Here is an 18,260-nt window from a genome sequence, read left to right as displayed (position 1 = left end):
GAACACTGTTTATTTTGTGAGTAGCACATTGCAGAATAAACTCCCTAGGTGTTTCTCCCTGTTGAGTTTTCTAAGTCCAAGCAGAACGTCACCATACGCTGCTCCTTGCAGCCATCCACTTTCTGATCGGTCCCCCGGCAGCCCTTAGCTGACACGTGGAGCGCGGGGTGCCCTGTTGCACACTGGGCTCACCTGGAAATGTGTCCAGGCCTGCACTGAGCTGAGGGGCTCACGGGGCCAGACCCGGGAGTGGGGTCTCCTGCCACAGGCCTGCACTGAGCTGAGGGGCTCACGGGGCCAGACCCGGGAGTGGGGTCTCCTGCCACAGCCACGGGGAGGGAAGAAGTACGGCCACAATGCTCAGCTGAAATCGGCAACTTTGTGAGTACCATGTGCATGACACAGGCCTTAGAAAACGGGCATGGTGGGAACCACAGCCCCGGAACGTGGCTCCCAGGCGGTCTCCCCAAAGCCTGGCCGGCTAGCAGGTTGTCTGGTCTGTCTGCAATTATTCCTCACTGTAAAATGTTAAGAGTGTAGACCTGTAGGGCAGTTCTGCAGGCTAAATGAGCTGCTGTTACTCGTGAGGTAGGGGTATGCCCAGCCACAAGGAAGCGCAGCAGTGCGGGGTCAGATAAACCCTGCGATGAGCCGGCGGTGTGAGTGCGCATCTGCCCGCCAGGACGTTCCTGTCCCAGCTTCAGCCCTAATTGGCCTTTTGAATTCAAAACAGCCCTATTCCAGCCACTTACCAGTTAAGAAAAATATTTGAAACCCTATGTATCCTACCCTTCATTCCCTTACACCATAGTAAGCAGGTACTGTGCACTACTAGATGAAAGATAAAAGAACTGGGAAGGAGTGAATCCCATTCTACTTGCAAGGATTCTGGGTGCTGTGTGCAGACAATATTATATTTTAATAATTAATTGTTCATCAAAGAGAAAGATGAGGAACAGGGATGCTAAATTCAAAGTTATTCAAATTGCAAAAATGAATAATGTATGACTTTTATATTAAATACACACTGTATTAAGTAGTCTACATTTCACCCAACTCTGTCTTTCATTTTTAAGCATTTTGAACGACAATATGAATAATCAGTTAGAGGAGGTTTATTTAGAAAAAGGAGTGCCTTATTTGAATGCAAACGGAGTGTATCTGAAGATGATTGAATTTTTCTTATCAATTAGGAAATTCTGTATGAGGACTCTAAAGTCATGGTCAACCACTAAACCCAGCGATGCCCAGCTACCCCTGCAGCCCCTTCAACGTTAAATTATATCTGGCTGATTCTGTTCAATTTCTTATTTCTGACAGCAGTGCCAGGAGGCAATTTTTAATTAAAGAAAATCTGAAAGATTCAAACATGCATAATTGGATTAAAAATGTGATCATTAAAACATTAGATCATAATTGTCTGATTGATTGGATATTTTTGGTGTGTTAATAACAATATTTTCAATACTTTGGTTACATAGGAAAAAAGAAAGCTCTTCATAAAATACCAAGAAAAGTCAACATATAGAAGAGACTTGTGCAGCCATCGAGAATTGTGGGATGGGAGTGAACACACGGGCGTGCACACACACACGTACACACACGCACAATGAACAAGGTGTGACATTACCTCAGAGGGCACTTAGACAGAACATGGTCATTTCTAAGGTGAGAAAATAGGCAACATCCCCCAAAGAAGAGGCCATTTCAGCCCCTCCCCAGCTTTGCTTTTTAAGGCAAGCAATTGACTTCTACTTCAGTGCTTCAAGTCACCAGGGCAGGACTGGTCTCTGGTCTGCACAGGACGAAGGGTGACAGGGTCCTCTACGTGGAGCAGGACGTGTGCCATGGTGCTCGGCTGTGATGAGCCCAGAAATCACTGCGCAGCCCGCACAAGAGCAGGCCTTCTCCAGCGGGCCTGCGGGGAGCGCTGGACTCCTCGTGGGGCAGTGCTGATGCCGCATGTCTGGGACCACAGGGCGCGGGTCTCCGGGAGGGCTGGGCCGGGGGCTCCTCCGTCCTCCACCGGCTCATCCGCTGCTCTCTGCTGCTTAGACGCAGCCCCGGCCGCTGTGCTGTGTGTGTCCGCGCCCGGGCCTTGTACTGGTTCTTCTCTGCCTAGAACCCTCCTTACTCTTCCTTTCAAGGCTGGGCTCAGACCAGATGTTCTTCAGCTGCCAACCACTTAGGCGTATGCAAGGGATGCACTCCTCGCGAAAGCCCGTCCTGGCCACTGTTTAGGAAACAGCGACTTGGAGGGTGGCTGCCCTGAGATGGCAGCGTCTTACTTGGGGACAGTGAGGAAGCCAGAGCTGCGCAGTCACCGAGGGGGAAGAGTCCGCAGAGAAGAGCCGGCGCAAAGGGCGCCACCGTGGGGCACAGGGCGCGAGAGGAAACCGCCCAGGGAAGCTGGGGAAGCCCCGAGATCACAGGTGCGGGGCGGGGTGTCGGCTGCAGCTACTTGTAGGAAAATGCTAAAGGCAGCGCAGTGAGGCGAACAATGGCGGTGGGGGACGCGCAGACCACCCACGATGCAGCTTGCACCGGGCCTCTGGGGAAGCGGCCCCCAGAAGCAGCAGCAGACGGACTTCACCCACGACGCGGGCGGCAGCTCTCCAACACGCCTTGAGGACACCAGTTCTCTTTCACTTGACAAAACAGGCAAAAGAAGTTCACAGAGGGCAAAAAATGGCCAGGATCACACAGTGACAGGAGGAGGGTACCTGGGCCGCCTGGGGGACGCAGTCGGGGGCTCTTTAGCCTTCATTCTGGATCCCTGGGCCCTGTCCTTGTCACCCACAGCCCAGGAGAGAAGTACCCTGGAGATGCTGCAGCCTCAAGTCCAGGTGGGTCTCAGTGCATAGTGTGAAATCTAACCTCCTTCCCTTGGCCCTGCACAACCCCACGACCTGGCCTGTTTCTCCCTGTGCTGCCCTGTGGTCACCTGCTGCACACCGCTCTCCCCTCCCCCACCCCAGGGAGTTCATTCTTCTGGTCTCTGCTCAATGTCATTGCCTGGGTTCTTGCCCTCATCTGCTATTAACTCTCTCTATATCTGTCTACTTCATTTATTTCCCTCACGCCTGTTTACTTATCCTCTGTTTTTTAATTTTTAATTTGTGTGTGTGTGTGTGTGTGTTAGGGAAGGTTCCACAGGGTCTCACTACTAGGTTGGACTCTAGAGATCCACTTGTTTTCAGCCTCCCAAGAGCTGGGATTCCAGGCTCCTGCCACAGCGCCCGGTCTCGACTGCCATCTCAGCGTGCCCTGGGGGTGGGTGGTCCTCTGTCTTGTCTGAATGCCCGTTTATCCGCAGGGAAGGCCTTGCCCGTACGCAAGCCCAGCAGCTACAAGGCTTCTCAGAACAGAACAGCTGCTTCCAGCACAGGTGAAGACCCAGGAGGAGCAGACGAGCACTGGAGCAGCTGGCTTATCTTAAGCCGTAAGTGCTAGGTAGTCTACTTCTTTATGGGAAAGCCACCCTCGATTGCAGGATACATCCCTTATTTCAAAGATCATCAATAGAGGCTTCCTGTTGCTAGTGAGGACAGTGACTTGATACCAGCTTAAAGATGCATGCTGAGAGTAGACCTGGGAAAACAGAGGAGCGAAGTGCTGCAGACCTGAGGAGTGGGGTGCTGATGGGGCCGCAGAGTCCCACCAGCTTGGAGGCTCTGCCAGAGGCTGAGCAGCAGCATTCCCCACACAGCCCGAGTGAACGGTGCTCAGAGCCAGACAGAGCATTCGCCCTGCCCTACTGTATGGACCAAGTTCCCCAGCCTCAGTTTACCGGTGACAGCCTGCACCCTGGGGTGCGCCCCTAGCCCTACCCTCAGCCCATGTGGCAGGACCGGCTGTGCTTTCACCTCTCCCAGTTTCTACGTAGGGTGCAGGCCCCACGTGGCCTTTCTCTAAATGGGGTCTCATAAGCCTGTGAGGTAGGCCTGAGGGCTCACTCGAGGTCCCAAAGTGAGCCTGCCTGGGCTTCTTGGGCCATGTGACTACTTAAAGCTGGTCTTCTGGAGCAAGATCACATCTCCTGCCTGTATCTACAGCTCCCAGCACAGTGCTTTATAAAGCAGATCCTTTACACACGGCTGAAAAAAATGAATGAGACGAAGGCACTAAGTAACTCGAATGGGCCAACTATGGCACACCAGCCAAGCCTGGCCCCTTGCCTGCTTTTGTAAATGAAGTTTTCCTGGGACACAGCCAGGCCCATTTGTTTATGTATTGTCTGTGGCTGCTTTGGGACTACAACCGCTTAGGAAAATCTATGGCTGGCAGAGTCTAAACTATTTGCTATCCTTCTTGCACAGAAAGTTTACCGATCTCCACTCCTAGATGAAAATGCCATTTGAGCCGCAATAAGGCGAAGTACACGGGGAGCCGGGACACGGAGATCGTCTCTGCCTCTCAGACACTTCCTACCAGGGGTCAGATAATTCAATATACTCCTCCCACCTTTCCGATAGCTGTAGTCCCGAGAATATTCCAGAGGCCCACGTCATGAAACAAATAACTGGTGTTATGGTGGGGTTTGGGCAGGGGCAACTAGGTGGGGGAGAGGGACGGAGAGAGAGAGAGAGAGCCTGAGAACCTTCAACTGAACTCCTCAGGAGGTGTGGTCCAAAGTCACGATACTACACCTATTTCAAAGACATCTAGTCTCCTTGAATTATTACTGGTTTCAGTTGGCCATGTATGACATTTTGATTTAAGGGTTGATGTTTGAATAAGACATATATTGACATTAATGTTTCCAAAACAGGACATAAAGATCGCAGTCTCGTCAACAAGGAAACATAATCGACATTTACATTAAATGAAGTCACACACTGACAAAACCCTATTACTGTCACGAGCAGCTCCTGTTCTCCTCCCTACCCTAGAAGGTTCTGGTGGCCCAGCCGATAGGATATGGGCATTCTCTCAGCTTCCTCTGGGCACCGGTCAATGAGCTAATTCTTAAGAGACAGAGACAAGACACATACAAGTTAAGTGCTTCTGACAGTCAGGAAGTTGGTTGGTGCTGGAAGTCAGGAGCTGGCCCAGCGAGTGGAAAGAGTCCAACACAACTGGGTTCAAGTCCTGCTCTGCTACATGAGCCGGAGGAATCTGCTGATGTCACTGAAACAGCTTACCCATCTGTGAAATGGGACCAGGGAACCTTAGCTCACTATGTTGCTGCTGAGATAAAAGTGCAGGGAGCGCAGGAAGGCTCAGGTGCGTGGTCAGGGTCAACAGACGAGGAGTAACGCTTTGTCCTTGCACCTACTTTCTGCTTCTCTGGCCACTGCTCTTTCCTTGGCTGCAGAAGGACAGGGGGCCTCAGGCCACGCTCTTCATCAGCACTTTTGTCATTTCGTTTTCTATTTGTGCCATGCATGTGTACAGTATGGAAAGAGCGCGTTCATTTGGGGACGGGAACGCGTGCAGAACACATCTGCACTCCTGTGACACCTCTTCCCACTTCCAAGAGCTCCATCTCCCTGCTTCCTACAGCGTCTCTTCTGTTTTGCTCTTTATGCACTGTGTTTCTCCTACAAGGGCCACTGTGCAATTCTAAAGCCGTGTATCTGGCACTCCTCCTAAAACAGGACTGACAAGGCAGGGTCACGCGCGCTCCACTCCAGGTTCCGCTGAACGCACAAGTCCAAGCTCCCCACGTCTCCCAGTCGGTGCTCCCCAGATTCTGGACAGGTCGCACGCTCCTGTGGATGCAGGGGGTGCAGCGACCAGGAAGTGCTCACCGCACACCAGCTGCACTGTGCAGAGCGGATCACTGAGTCCTTTGGGACGAACCAGGAAGGCCGATGGCTGCGGCCTTGGAGATCGCGGGACTCGTCCAGGGGGCCCCACTGCCTGACGCACAGCTGTGCTCAAAGCCAGCCCTGTGCGCCTGCCCACGATGGACAGTACCTGTCTTAGACCTGGTGACCTGTGTACGTCATGGAGGGAGGACAGGAGAAGCACCCACGAGGCTTCCAGAGCCATAGGGCGCAATTTCTCAGGAGACTCCTTGGGCTCTTTTAAGCTCACTCTTTGCTTTCTCATTAAAACAATCAGGGCAAAAGCAACTTCCCTGGACCCTCCAACTCCTGCTAAAATGACTAGGAAGGCTAGCCTCACGAAAACCAGCTTCAAGTTCAAGTCTAATCTAAAAGGAATCGTGTTTGAAGTCAGGTCTCAACACTACTGTTAACAATGCTGTTGGTGATAACACAGTTGCATGGCATCCTCTTTCCTGGCTTTTGCTAAGAAAAGAAACAAAGAGATTATATCTCCAGTGATGGTCGCAATACACCAGTGTCCGGGAAGCTGGAAATGGCTTTGGTGGGCCTGTTTCTGGAAGATTTCGAGATCAAAGGTTGTCAGATAAACATTGGTCCTTCCTGAATCCAAACAGACATGAGCCAATTAGTCTAGACCCGGGTGCTGCCTATTTATAGCAAATTTCAGGAAAGTTCCACATAATTAAGTGATAGAAACATAAACTTCAAAGGGGGAATTTTGTCACATGTTCCAGTGTTTGAACTTACCAGGGAGCTTTAGTTTTTCTAGTCAAAGGAGAAAATAATTTGAATTTTTTTTCTTTGGTAAGGTAAATGCTGAAACAGAACCCTCATTAATTCAGTTAAAACACATTGGGTTTACACAATCATTTGGGATAGAGCAGAACTGCGGGCCATCTCTGCGAAGTGTGAAGATGATGCTGAGTGGGTACCTCCACCATCCCAGCATAAACTACCCTGCAAGGCAACAGTGCCAGAGGACCACTGTGACTGCCTTTTTCGTGAGGCCCAGGGGCAAACTTTTCCCTGTGGCGGGCAGGGAGCCAATGTTTAAGGCTCTGCAGGTCGGCCTGTTTGTCACAGCTACTGCCCTCTGCTCTTCTACTACAAAAGCAGCCTCAGACAGTATGTAACAAGTAAGTGTGGAAATAAAACTTTATTTATAAAAACAAGGTATGAGCTAGATGTGGTTCACAGATTGGTTGGCTTAGCTCTGACTCAGCCATGTGGCAGGCATCATGGCCCCTTGCGGTGCGCTCAGCAGGGATGCTCACGGCGCAGACCCTTCCATTACCCTTGGTTCACAAAGTGGAAACTCAAGGGTAGAGTGGGCCCCGCCATCTGCAGAGGCTCCCACAGCCCTGAGCTTTGGAGGTACAGTTCAGACCCAGGTCCAGTATAGACTCTACTTTTAAAATAGTGAGACTCCTGCTTATTTCTGGGAACACATGAAAATTACTTTGCAGGTATGCAATAGTAGAATCTGCAGCGCCAAGAATGGCAAGGATAGAGAAAAGAAGAAAACATCCTCCAGGACTAAAATCTCCCTTGGGGTGAGGAAAATCTTACTCCTCGGTGTGCTTACTGGGTATCACTTGGCAGAGGTGGGAGGGACTCCATGATCTCGGAGTCTGAAGTCCACCAAGCAGAGGAGAGCCCCACACCTCAGTGTCTCTCTGCCCTGGCCTCCCCTGGTGAGCAATGTTGATGCCTACGACCAAGTCTTTTGTGGGATTTTTTTTTTTAGGACCATGTCTTCTTACTGGATTCATCTCTCCACAAAGTCCCTGTGCTGCAATGTGTCCTCCTTCAAAGTCCACGTAAGGTATTTCCAAAATGCTGCTCACATAGCCTCAGGGAATTTATTTTGTCTCAATGGTGCCTGAACAACAAGAGATTACGGTCCCAGTGCAAATTCCTTCAGTTGATCCTTCAAAAGAGCCCATCTGATGAAACCTAACTGGGCACTTGGCACAGGGAAAGGGGGGCTGGGCCAGGAGAAAGAAGAGCCCACTCATCAGGGCCGGGTCACTTCCCAAGGTGTGACCGCCACTGCCTGCTTTACCTGGCAGTCCACGACTTGAGGACCAAAGTAGTTGAATCGGAGAGGACTTTTAGGTGACTGGGCGATGGCTTCTGGACTGTTAACGCCCTGACTCGGCGTAGAGCACGCATGCACCAGTGAGGGAGCCACGAGCTTTTGTTTTGGGGACTGTCACCCCACCCCTTTGTTTCTGATTTCCTTTGCTGAACTCCACAAGGACCTTAGAAAGTAAGACATTCAGACAGTACTTTCCTGTGGGGCTCACGGTGCTCCAGGGAGTGGCCTCACAACAAAGAGGGAAGTGACAAGGCTTTCCTGAGAACTCCTCACTGGGACACCCTTGGCTATCATCAAGAGGCAACCAGGGAGTTTTAGGAAAGTGCCGTCACTCCCTTCTTTGTCTGCTGTGCGGCCGCTTGGTACACTGAGTCCCACCGGAAAGCACCACCTGAGGATCTCACTAATGCTGATCATTGCCTGCGTTGGCCATGACCCATGACACGCATGCGGACAGGTGTGCAAATAAATACAGTACTGGCAAGTGATCTGAAGGGAGCCTGCTGTGTGGCCACCACGCAGAACTGGAGGACACATGGACTCGTGCCCGAGCCAGGCCCGCGTCACCCCATCAGACTCGTTTTGAAGTAATCCTTAGTGTTCCTTTCAGTTTTACCTTCTAATGCGATATGACTGAAATACACAGTATGTAAATTAAATAAATTTGTTAGAAGAAAAGACACAAACTCACTAATCTCCCTCAAAATCCCCCTCTTCTGATACACAGCCCACCAGCCTTGCCATTTTCTGAAGCAGTCCCAGAAATCCTATGAGATGTGATACAAAAATGCAGCAGCTGCCGCCGCCACATGGCCCCAAACCAGCAGCCGGCTCCTAAAGCACCGCAGCGTGCTCCGTCTGCCTCTCCAGCTCTAGCGCCAGTGACTCCTGGCTCTTCCCTCCAGGCAAACTGAGCAGGAAAGGTGACCACTGTGAGCTGACCCAGCACACCGAGGCAGCCGTGGCAGCAGCAGCTAGACACTCACGACAGAGGACTTCCAGAGCTGCTCCAGAAGGTGGCGGGGCCGTGGGCCCACTGAGCACAAAGCAAAAAGGAGGACTGTACAAGTGATTAGTGAAAGTGTGTCTTTCACTATAATACATTTTTTAAGAAGCATTTGAACATGCACTGCATTCTTAACCACGCTTTCTATGCATGCATCCTAAAGTACTGCGGGAGGGAGGCATGTTCTTATTTCTTGAGCTTGATGTTGAAGAATATGTGACAGACTCTCTAGAATCCTCCCCTGTGCTGGATGTCACCGTCCCCAGATGCATCTTGGAGCTGGGTGGGCTGTTCCATTGTAGCATGGCCAACCTTTCACTGTACAACTTCACGGCATCCAGCCTGCTGCTGATGGCTTTGTACAGCATTTCTAGGTTTGGACAGTCAGAACAGAGAACGCCATGCACGCATGATTCACGTCTTGGTCATGAGAGGCTCCCCGCACAGCATGTGAGCGTCGCTGCCACCTGCTGGACACTTGCGTGGCATCTCCTGTATACTGCTAGGGTTTTATTTTTGTTGTTGCTTGTTCAAGCTCTGTAGGCAGGATACCTTTCAGAAGTTAATATGTAATCCATATATATAGTCTGTTTGATAACTTAGAAGCAGTCAAATGTACAAGTCTGAGGGACAGTGTGCTACCTTTTATTATACTTATGAAATCATCGTCTAGATAAAAAAAACGTACAACTTTTACTACCTACGACTGCCTCCTTGTATCCCTTCTCTATTCTCCTGGCGTTTATTGGCATGGATTGGTCTGGCCTGTTCTTGAACTTGACATAAGCGGGACCACAGAGAACACGCCTTTTTGTTTCTGTGTAAATCAGTTCACCACTGCCGGTTGCAGAATAGCGTCGCCCTTGTATGACCGCGGCAGCTTGCGCCTCTATGCTCCCTCTGATGGGTGTTAGGGGTGCTTTTAGTTTGGGGCCACTAGAACAAAGCCCCCACGACGTCCTTCGTGCACATTTCTTCTGGGTACAGACCTGAGGATGCTACCGCGCGCTCTTCGGAGGGACCGTGAGTACCGCTGCCTTCTAAGTGGCGCGGCCTGCGTTCCCCAGCGGGAGCTCGCCCTCTGGCCACTCCGCCATAGCTGTGGGGTGTGCTGTAGCTGAGCCCCGTGGACCTGGGGACGCGTCTGGGTGACCGCACCGCAGATGCCCACTCCAGGCAGTCACTACGTACGTGCGGGTTTCCTTTCTCATCTCCATTTCTGCTAGGCGCTTACAGTGACTCCAGCCAGCCTAGGACTTTGTCCAGGGTTTAAAAAGAAACGATGAGATCCCAGAGTGGGGGAAAAGGAGGAAGGGCTCCAAGGTGAGAGCGCGGACACACCATTCATGGGGGAAGCTACTCCGCAAGCAGAGCTCTGACCTCGCCCCAGCCCCGGCTTCCGGTGCGCTGGTCTGACAACACAAGCTTGCAGGGTCCCCATCTGGGGGCATGATTTGAAAGACATTGTGGCGGTTATCTTTTCATGATTGCTTTTTGCCTTGGAAAAGTCAGGGGAGGAGAGGGCAGAGGACCCTCAGCCTTCCTGGACGGAAGACTTCGCTGTATCTGAGGCAGTTTCTACCCCTTCCTCCTCATCGCTGCTTGGAAAGAGAGCAGCCCGTCTGCAGCCCAGGTGAGGAGAAGGCTGGGAGAGAGCTGCCCTGCGCCCAGCTTCCCTCCGGAATGAGAAAGCAGTCTCTGGGTGACTGGCCTGAGGGAGTGGTTTCATGTCCTGATGACCCGGGGACAGGAAGCGCCCAGGCTCACCAACAGGCTAGTGCACTCTCTTCTGGTGCACAACAGAACAGAGTCCCCGCTCCCGAAGCGGCCCGCGTGTGGCTACTCCCAAGCAGCGTTCTTTGCACACACAAGGCACTGACAACCAGGGCAGCACAGAGCTCGCCAGCTCTCTCCAGCCCTTTCCTCTCGGGGGGTGGATGGTGGCGGTAGGTGAACAACACAGTCACATTAGGGCTTCCGTCTAAGCCTCGATGGCAGATCACCTCGCTTCCGTTTTCTTTATATTTCTTCATGGTTTCCACATTTGTAAAATTAAAATTCACATAGAAAAGAAACAGCACTTTCTGTGCCCCTGGGACACCCACGTGTTGTTAGGCCCCCAAACCACAAGTCTGAGTGAGGCCTGGTACGCCTGCTCTTCAGGGCCACAACCTGGGACCGGAGCCTGCGCGGGCAGCTCTGCACACCCTCGAGCCAGCTCTGTACCCTAGTCTTCCGCTCTCGTGGTGTGAAGACTGTCTCCACCCCAGTTTTTACTCTCTGTTCCCTGTAGCCTTCCCAGGCCCAGGGGATCCTGTTCTAGACTTCTTGTGCGGCAGGGTGTGAATACACGCCTGTTACCTCAGGACTCTGGGAGGCTGAGTCAGGAAGACAGCAGGCTGGAGCCCAGCTTGGGTAGCTCAGTGGGATCTTATCTCAAAATACAAAATTTAAAAAGGGCTGGGGGCACAGCTCAGTGCAAAGGCCCTGGGCTCATCTCTAGCACTGCAAATCAAAAGACACCCAAAATTTCACTCTGGGGTCTCCTTCACACAAGACAGTGACCAAGGAGGCAGCTACTATGATCAGACTCCTCCCTTGTCACTGAGCTGAAAGACCAGGTAAGATTTTATCCCCCAAAAGAAAGCCACTTAATGAATGAGAAATTCACATGCCAAGCTCTAAACTCCCAGAGCTGAAGAAATAAAAGCCGATTCCACACTGCCCCAGAGGTCTACATTGATTTTTTTTTCTCCTCACACATCTCTATCATCGTTCCCAAGCCAGAGACTCTGTGGAAGGCACAATCGTTTATACCCCTTCAAATTAACAGCATGCAAATCCCTCACGGGATTTTCAAGTGAAGACATTGCTAGCTCTAACAAAGAAGTTCGCTCTGACTGTTTCAAGTGGGCGCTCCCTTGGAGAAGACAACATTCCTTTTCATCTCTAGCAAAGGGAGAGCCGAACAGGCTTCAGCCTGCTCCCTTAATCCAGCTTTGCAGCTCAGCGTTCTCACTTGGGCCCTTGGACATTTCCATTTCCTTGACTTGGCCACTTGGCTGGGAGCCGCCTGGGATCCAGACGCAGGGCTCCACACAGAGAAGGCCTCCTGCCTGGTGAGGGCCGGCCTTGGCAGCTCCAGCGAGTAAACAGCCCATCCTTCTGGGTCACTGAAGTGCACTGAAGAGAGCAACCCAGAGGATATGGGGAGAGTGTTGGGAGGGTACTCCAGGGATAGGTTAACGAAGAATGAACTTCCCACCGAGTCATGGTCTGCGCAGAGCCAACTACAAAGGGAGGCGCCTGAGGCACAGCAGCAGAGACAGGGGACAGCAGAGGCCAGGAGGCAGCATCCTGAGCTGGCCTGTCCCCTCCCTCCCTGCACCTGTCTTCATCCGAGCTCCAACTCCGTGTCTGCACAGAGCAGGGGCATGTCACATTGTTTTGTATAAAAAAACAAATTTCTGTGCAGGTGATTATTTGGACAGGTGCTGTCTGACTTCCCAGGCAGAGAGCAGGGTCGAGGCCACAGCCCAGGCCCCTGTGACCCCAGCGCTAGGCAAGCTGTTCCCATGGGCAATGGCCTGTGTTCAGTGCTTGCTCCCCTCAAGACGCACACGCTGAAACCTGCCTGCCCAGGGTGACGGCATTGCGGGGGCTCTGGGCAGGGATTCCCTACCTGGGACGCAGCCTGCACGAAGGACATTCGTGCCTGCACTGACGTGAGCCTGGGGATCTTGAAGGATCAGAGAACACTTCCTACAATGCAAAGCTTAGCGAGATGTTTCCGGTCACCCTACTTTTCTACTTTTATTGGGTTTATTATTGTTACTTGTTGCACAATGGGGCAATTTTAAGAACAAAACAAGTAATCCACATCCTCCTTGACCAAAGCCTCACAACTTTTAGTTTCCCTGGAAGAAAGGGTATGTGAAGCTGTCCAGAGTTGCCTTAGGTCTGAAGACACTCCTCCCCAGAGGTGTGAAGACACTTTATCACAGCTGCGGGACTGAAGGGAGATTTATTAGGGTTACTAGTGCTATTTCTGTCAATGTCTTTGGAATTCTAATTAGATTATTAAAACTTTGCAAATCATTACACTAGATCCCGACTCCACACCTCACCGTGACAAGGGAACTTCTGGAATTAGAGGATCCTGATATCATGGGTAATGATGCACTGCTGATAATAAAGTTGCAGGGAAATTCCTCCAATAAAATCCAGCTGGAGAAGAAGAGCCCATTCATCTCACCTTCTCTCCTAGCTTCACGCCTGAGGACAAGGTGTCTGCTGTGCAGAACACCCGCCTCACCTTTCTGTCCTATCAGCTGCACAGCGAGGCTGTGGCCCACGCTGTAATATGTAATGGCTCGTCTTGGCTACTTAGTTTTGTCCCCTAAATCTCAGAGGCAAATAAAAAAGTTTATATGTGAAAAGACACTTCAAAGGATATTTTTAGGAGAGAGATGAGACAAATGGCAGGTTCAACATTAAGAATATGCTACATCTCAGGACAGGGTGATTTACAACATATGCGTTCAAAGCAGTACCTGAAAAGAAACAAATGGCTGACGCTAGCGCAGACCCATCCACAGTAATATATGGTGCGCTCTTTACCCCCCAAATAATGGGCCGGTGCCCTTCAAGATCAGCGGATGAGGAATGAGTGCATCCCGCGTCCTCTGCAAGACAACCTGGTCCCTTTAGCAGGAGACCTGGGCCCTCCATGTTCCAGCCAAAGAAGTACACGGGGCCTACTTACCATGATGGACGACGCCCTTCAGCCCATGGATAATAGGATCCAGTGCAGAGTTGTCCCTCGGACTGACCTACACGCAAAGAAAGCATGACTGGTTAAATCCATCCTGGCATCAAACACAACAGCCTCAGTTTAATCTTCCAAAGAGAAAGGGGGAAAATAGCTGTTATCTAGCAAGCTGCATAGATCTCACATGCCCTGGCTCTCACCAAATGTGAGAGATTTAGGACACGATAAAATCAAGTGCAGAGGTTTAAATCAAAAGCAAGAAACGTCTCAGAATATATTATAACAGCAGAGAAATACCATGGTTCTGGCAAAACCTTAAAAAGCCACCGTAGGACTTTCTTCATGCTTTGTTTTATTAAAAGTGGGCCGTGATCAGCTCAAAAGTCATTGAAAGTCATCAGAGAGCAATCCATCATGGGCTGAATATTTCAGTACCTTCTGGTGGTTTTTTTTCCCTCCTTAGAAAACGCATCAGTTCCCTGCCAGCCTGTTCTCCTTTGTAAGAACCCCAGCCCCTGTGAAAAATCCCGCGGTAGCAGGGGCAGCTGTAAGAGCTGCTCAAAGCAGGACAGCAGGGGAGCAGCTCAAAGACGCTGTCCCACCTTCATGTTCTTCTGGGTCCTTTGATACTCCAAGGCCGAGCCCACTTGGCCCGCATCCCACTGACTTTCCCTTCCTTTCTGACGGCACTCAGAAGAAATTCTCATTCAGATTAAGATCTCACCAGCCTATTACAACTATCTTTTTAAGGTACTTTGCCTAAGATATACCTTGAAATGTTTACAAATGAAACAATGCCAGGAGTCTGCTTCAAATAAGCTGAGTGGACAGCAGGGGGTGAGAGTGAGGCACAGATGCCAGACAAGGCTTGCGTTCATCCATCACTTAGGGCCTTGGGAGATGAGTACAGGATGGGGCATGATATATCTTCTCTAATTTGTGTTTAATTTTTAATGTTTAATTTTTTCCAAAACAAGGAACTTTACAAAACCCATTGACTGCGGTCAGCACAGCTCCTGCCCACTTTTGTTTCCGCTTCAGGGATAGTGCTTACCACTAATCCACTTCCAACATAATGAAGTTGAGATATTGATGATTCTTTCAAAGTGTACCAAGACTCAATTTGACATTTCAAATTACTTAATTCAGAAGAATCCAGAGACATCCCTTGGTAAAATTTTAACACACACCTTCCAGCCCATATAGCCTCTGCTGGGTTCCTGTACCTCGCTCGTGCTTGCTGAGAATCACTCACACTTCACCCTTTCCCTGCTGTCCTCTGCTTCAGCAGCTCCAGCCAAAGCAGCAGTTGTCAGCCGAGGACCATTCTGCTCCCTAAGGGGACAAATGGTGGCCCAGAGACAACTTTGGTCATCACAAGTAGGGATGGAGGGGGAGAGAGAAGAGGAGAAGCTTCTAGCATCAAATGGGTGGAGGCCGGGAGTGCTGCTAACTCCCTGTAATAGTAGACCAGTACCCCAAGGAAAACTGCGGGGCAGGGCAGGCCAGTGGTGCGGAGGGCTCTGGGGAGACAGCTGCTGCTAGAGCTAACAGTGACTACAACTGAATGGCTGTACCCCAAGTTACACCTGATTCAGAACACTGTACACAGTTGTGTCCACATATTAATAAAACAATGTAAAACCTGGCAGTATGTCATGAACACTACAGGTACAGGGAGGGGGAAGAACCTGTGAACAGGGACCCAGTGTGACAGATCAGAGAAGCAGGAGTTTGGAAGTTGTTGACAATGTCTCCGAATCGCCTGGGAGGATGCTCAAGCCAGGGGTTTAAGACACGGAGTTGAAGAATGAAATAGTCTTTAAAGGTGAACATCCAGAGAACATACCAAAGCCAAAGCAAAGCTGAAGAAATTCTGTGTCTGTGTTACTGCCAATCACTGATCAAAAAGAAGTCACAACTGAAGAAGGCAAAACGAGATAATCTACCCAGTGAGTGTGGCCTTACTTCTGAAGTCCAGAATGGAATCACACGAGAGCCCCGGGCAGGGCCCCGCATCAGCCTGGAGCTCTAGGTCAAAGGAGTTTGGATGAGCATTCCTGAAGGCTCTGCTGAGAGCAAGGTGCGGAACGTCCAAGACCAGGGGACTCGCGGCAGGCCTTTAGCTCACCAGGGACGTACCCTTGGAAGGGCAGCACTCTCAGGGCTCAATCCCTTTCTCTGCCTTTCAGACCCCTGGCCCTAGTGGCAAGCCACTTGCCAAGCTGCGTGCTCCCTCAAGGTGCTGCCTCAACTCCAGTTCCAAGCAGGAGGATCAGTTGGCCACGGACTGCAGCCCCCACCACCGAGACCAAAATCGCCCTTTTCCTTTGTAAATTAATGACCTTAGGCATTTCCTTCCAGTGACACCGACAGATTAACACAGGTGGTCTCCCACTGGGTCTGGCAAGGGTGCTCTCCCAGCATACCTGTCCATACTCTGCTACCTGTGGGAGGTATCAAAATGGCCCCAGCTTCCTGCTGTCCTTGCTACGCACACAATTTGATTGGGCCACTTCTCTACCAATAGTATGTATCAATTTCATCTTCGAAACTATGTTTGTGGAGGTGGCTTGCTTTGGCCAAGGAGAAATCAGGGAATGCTTGCAGATAGAGGCTCACAGAGCGTCTGGAATCCAAGCCACCAGGGAAGGGATCCCATGTTAGCCCACTGGCGGATGAGGGAGTACAGGGAGCAGAGGCAGAAGACACAGCTGAGGCCTCCCCGGTGCTGACCCCGGGCAGGTCAGCGTGTCCCCAGAGGCCCTGACTTAGCTGAGGTACCCGTGCGCTCTGCAGAGACCCAGCTGAACGGCCCGGCCATTTCTACCCACTACTCTACAGAATTAGGAAATAATGAAATGATGGTTATTTTAACTAATTAGCATCCTTTGTTTTACAGCAAAGTTTATCAGAGCTTCTTAAAATGTGTGCGGAGAACAAGGATCATAGGCTATATTAATGATTTTCTTAACAAGCACAATTTCACTTATGCAGAACTTTTTCCTTAAAAGTTTCTTAGTGAGACTGCACATCATAAGCCCGATAAGCTTAGGTGCTCCTCCCATGCAGCGCCCTCCGTCCTGAACTGCGGCCGCCGTTCCCAGCCCCATCAGCGGCCCCGGATCCACGGTCTCGCCTTCTGCAGCTACACTTCTACACGGCAACTGCGGCCTTAACGTTTTAAACGGAAAAGTTCAGAAACAAAACCCGTTCTGAGTTGCGCATGGTTCTGAGTCGCACGATGGCTCTCCCACGGGCCTGCTCCACCTCGTCTGGAACAGAAACCGCCCTTCTGCGCAGCGAATCCGCACCGCGTCAGATACCTGCGCCACCGCAGTGTAGTGGTCAGGGAGCCCTCGCTTGACTTTATAGCAATCCCACAGCTCAAGAGTCTTGACGCTGGCAAACTTGTTATGTATACTGTTGTACTTGTTTTGCTTTATTACCAGTTCATATTGTGAGTCTGTTCCTGTGACTGACACGATATTTCAGTCAAACTGTCATAGCTATGTATCTGTAAGAAAAGAGTTTGGCACAGTTTATCCACTGCAGATGACGGGATTACGGTACCCTCAAGTTCCACCCACATCGAGATGGGGTACTGAGCAGTAGGGGGCGCATCTGGTCTTGTCTGGTAATGTGCAGGCTCAAAGAAAGCATTCCTAATCTCCCTCGGCTGATGTCCTCTGATAATATTTGCAGGTTACACAAGAGGAAAATAATCAGGCGGCCGGAGCCAAGTCCACTTTCTGTTGGCATGTGATCAGCGCAGCTCTGTGCGTACAACTCAGACTTGGCCTCATCTGAGCCCCGAGATCTGACCCGGCATTCTAAACAGCTCCATAAATGGGGAGCCCTCTACACTGTCCCTTCAAGGGCTGGGGAGGATAGCTGGGGTTCCTACAGTGCATGAGGAGAAAGCTAGAGAAAATGGAGTTTGCTGGACAAAAAAACAGAACTGAGCTCATTTTCCTGAGTCTCGCTGCCAGGACTCACTTTGGGAAATCCAAACATCATGCTAGTAAGTGGATTTTTTCCAGTAAGGTACAACTCTAACTGAAATAATCCCTTCCACTGTTTCATTTAATTTGCACTTTAAAAAATTATGAATATAAGGTAAGCAATCTGGCCACCTTTGATATGAGGTAGTGGAGAACACCATCTTATCAACTTGCATTCACATTCTACTCTCCATCCGAGGAGAGGAGGCCAAGGAGGGGATGGAGAGACCCAGAGCCCAGGCCTGGCGAGTGAGTGAGACCGCCCGGGGCCCGCGGATCCTGAATAGACCCAGAGTGCAGGCCTGGCGAGTGAGTGAGACCGCCCGGGGCCTTGGGATCCTGAATAGACCCAGAGCCCAGGCCTGGCGTGTGAGTGAGACCGCCCGGGGCCCGTGGATCCTGAATAGACCCAGAGCCCAGGCCTGGTGAGTGAGTGAGACCGCCCGGGGCCCGCGGATCCTGAATAGACCCAGAGTGCAGGCCTGGCGAGTGAGTGAGACCGCCCAGGGCCCGCGGATCCTGAATAGACCCAGACTGCAGGCCTGGCGAGTGAGTGAGACCACCTGGGGCCTTGGGATCCTGA

The 18,260-nt window shown here is 51.0% G+C and overlaps 1 protein-coding gene across 1 annotated transcript in view; it reads right to left on the bottom strand.

The window, feature by feature from the left end:
• Ptprg (protein tyrosine phosphatase, receptor type G) overlaps window positions 1-18,260 on the bottom strand; it is a 703,518-nt gene that overhangs the window by 127,980 nt on the left and 557,278 nt on the right. The window contains exon 6 of the mRNA XM_004631705.3: window positions 13,668-13,734. Within this exon, the coding sequence (XP_004631762.1) occupies window positions 13,668-13,734 (67 nt within the window). The remainder of the gene's footprint in view (window positions 1-13,667; window positions 13,735-18,260) is intronic.

This window comes from Octodon degus, unplaced genomic scaffold, assembly GCF_000260255.1.
Source record: "Octodon degus isolate 3935 unplaced genomic scaffold, OctDeg1.0 scaffold00043, whole genome shotgun sequence".
Taxonomy (NCBI): domain Eukaryota; kingdom Metazoa; phylum Chordata; class Mammalia; order Rodentia; family Octodontidae; genus Octodon; species Octodon degus.
The sequence above is the reverse complement of the archived record's forward strand: the minus strand, read 5'-3'. Positions and strand labels throughout refer to the sequence as shown.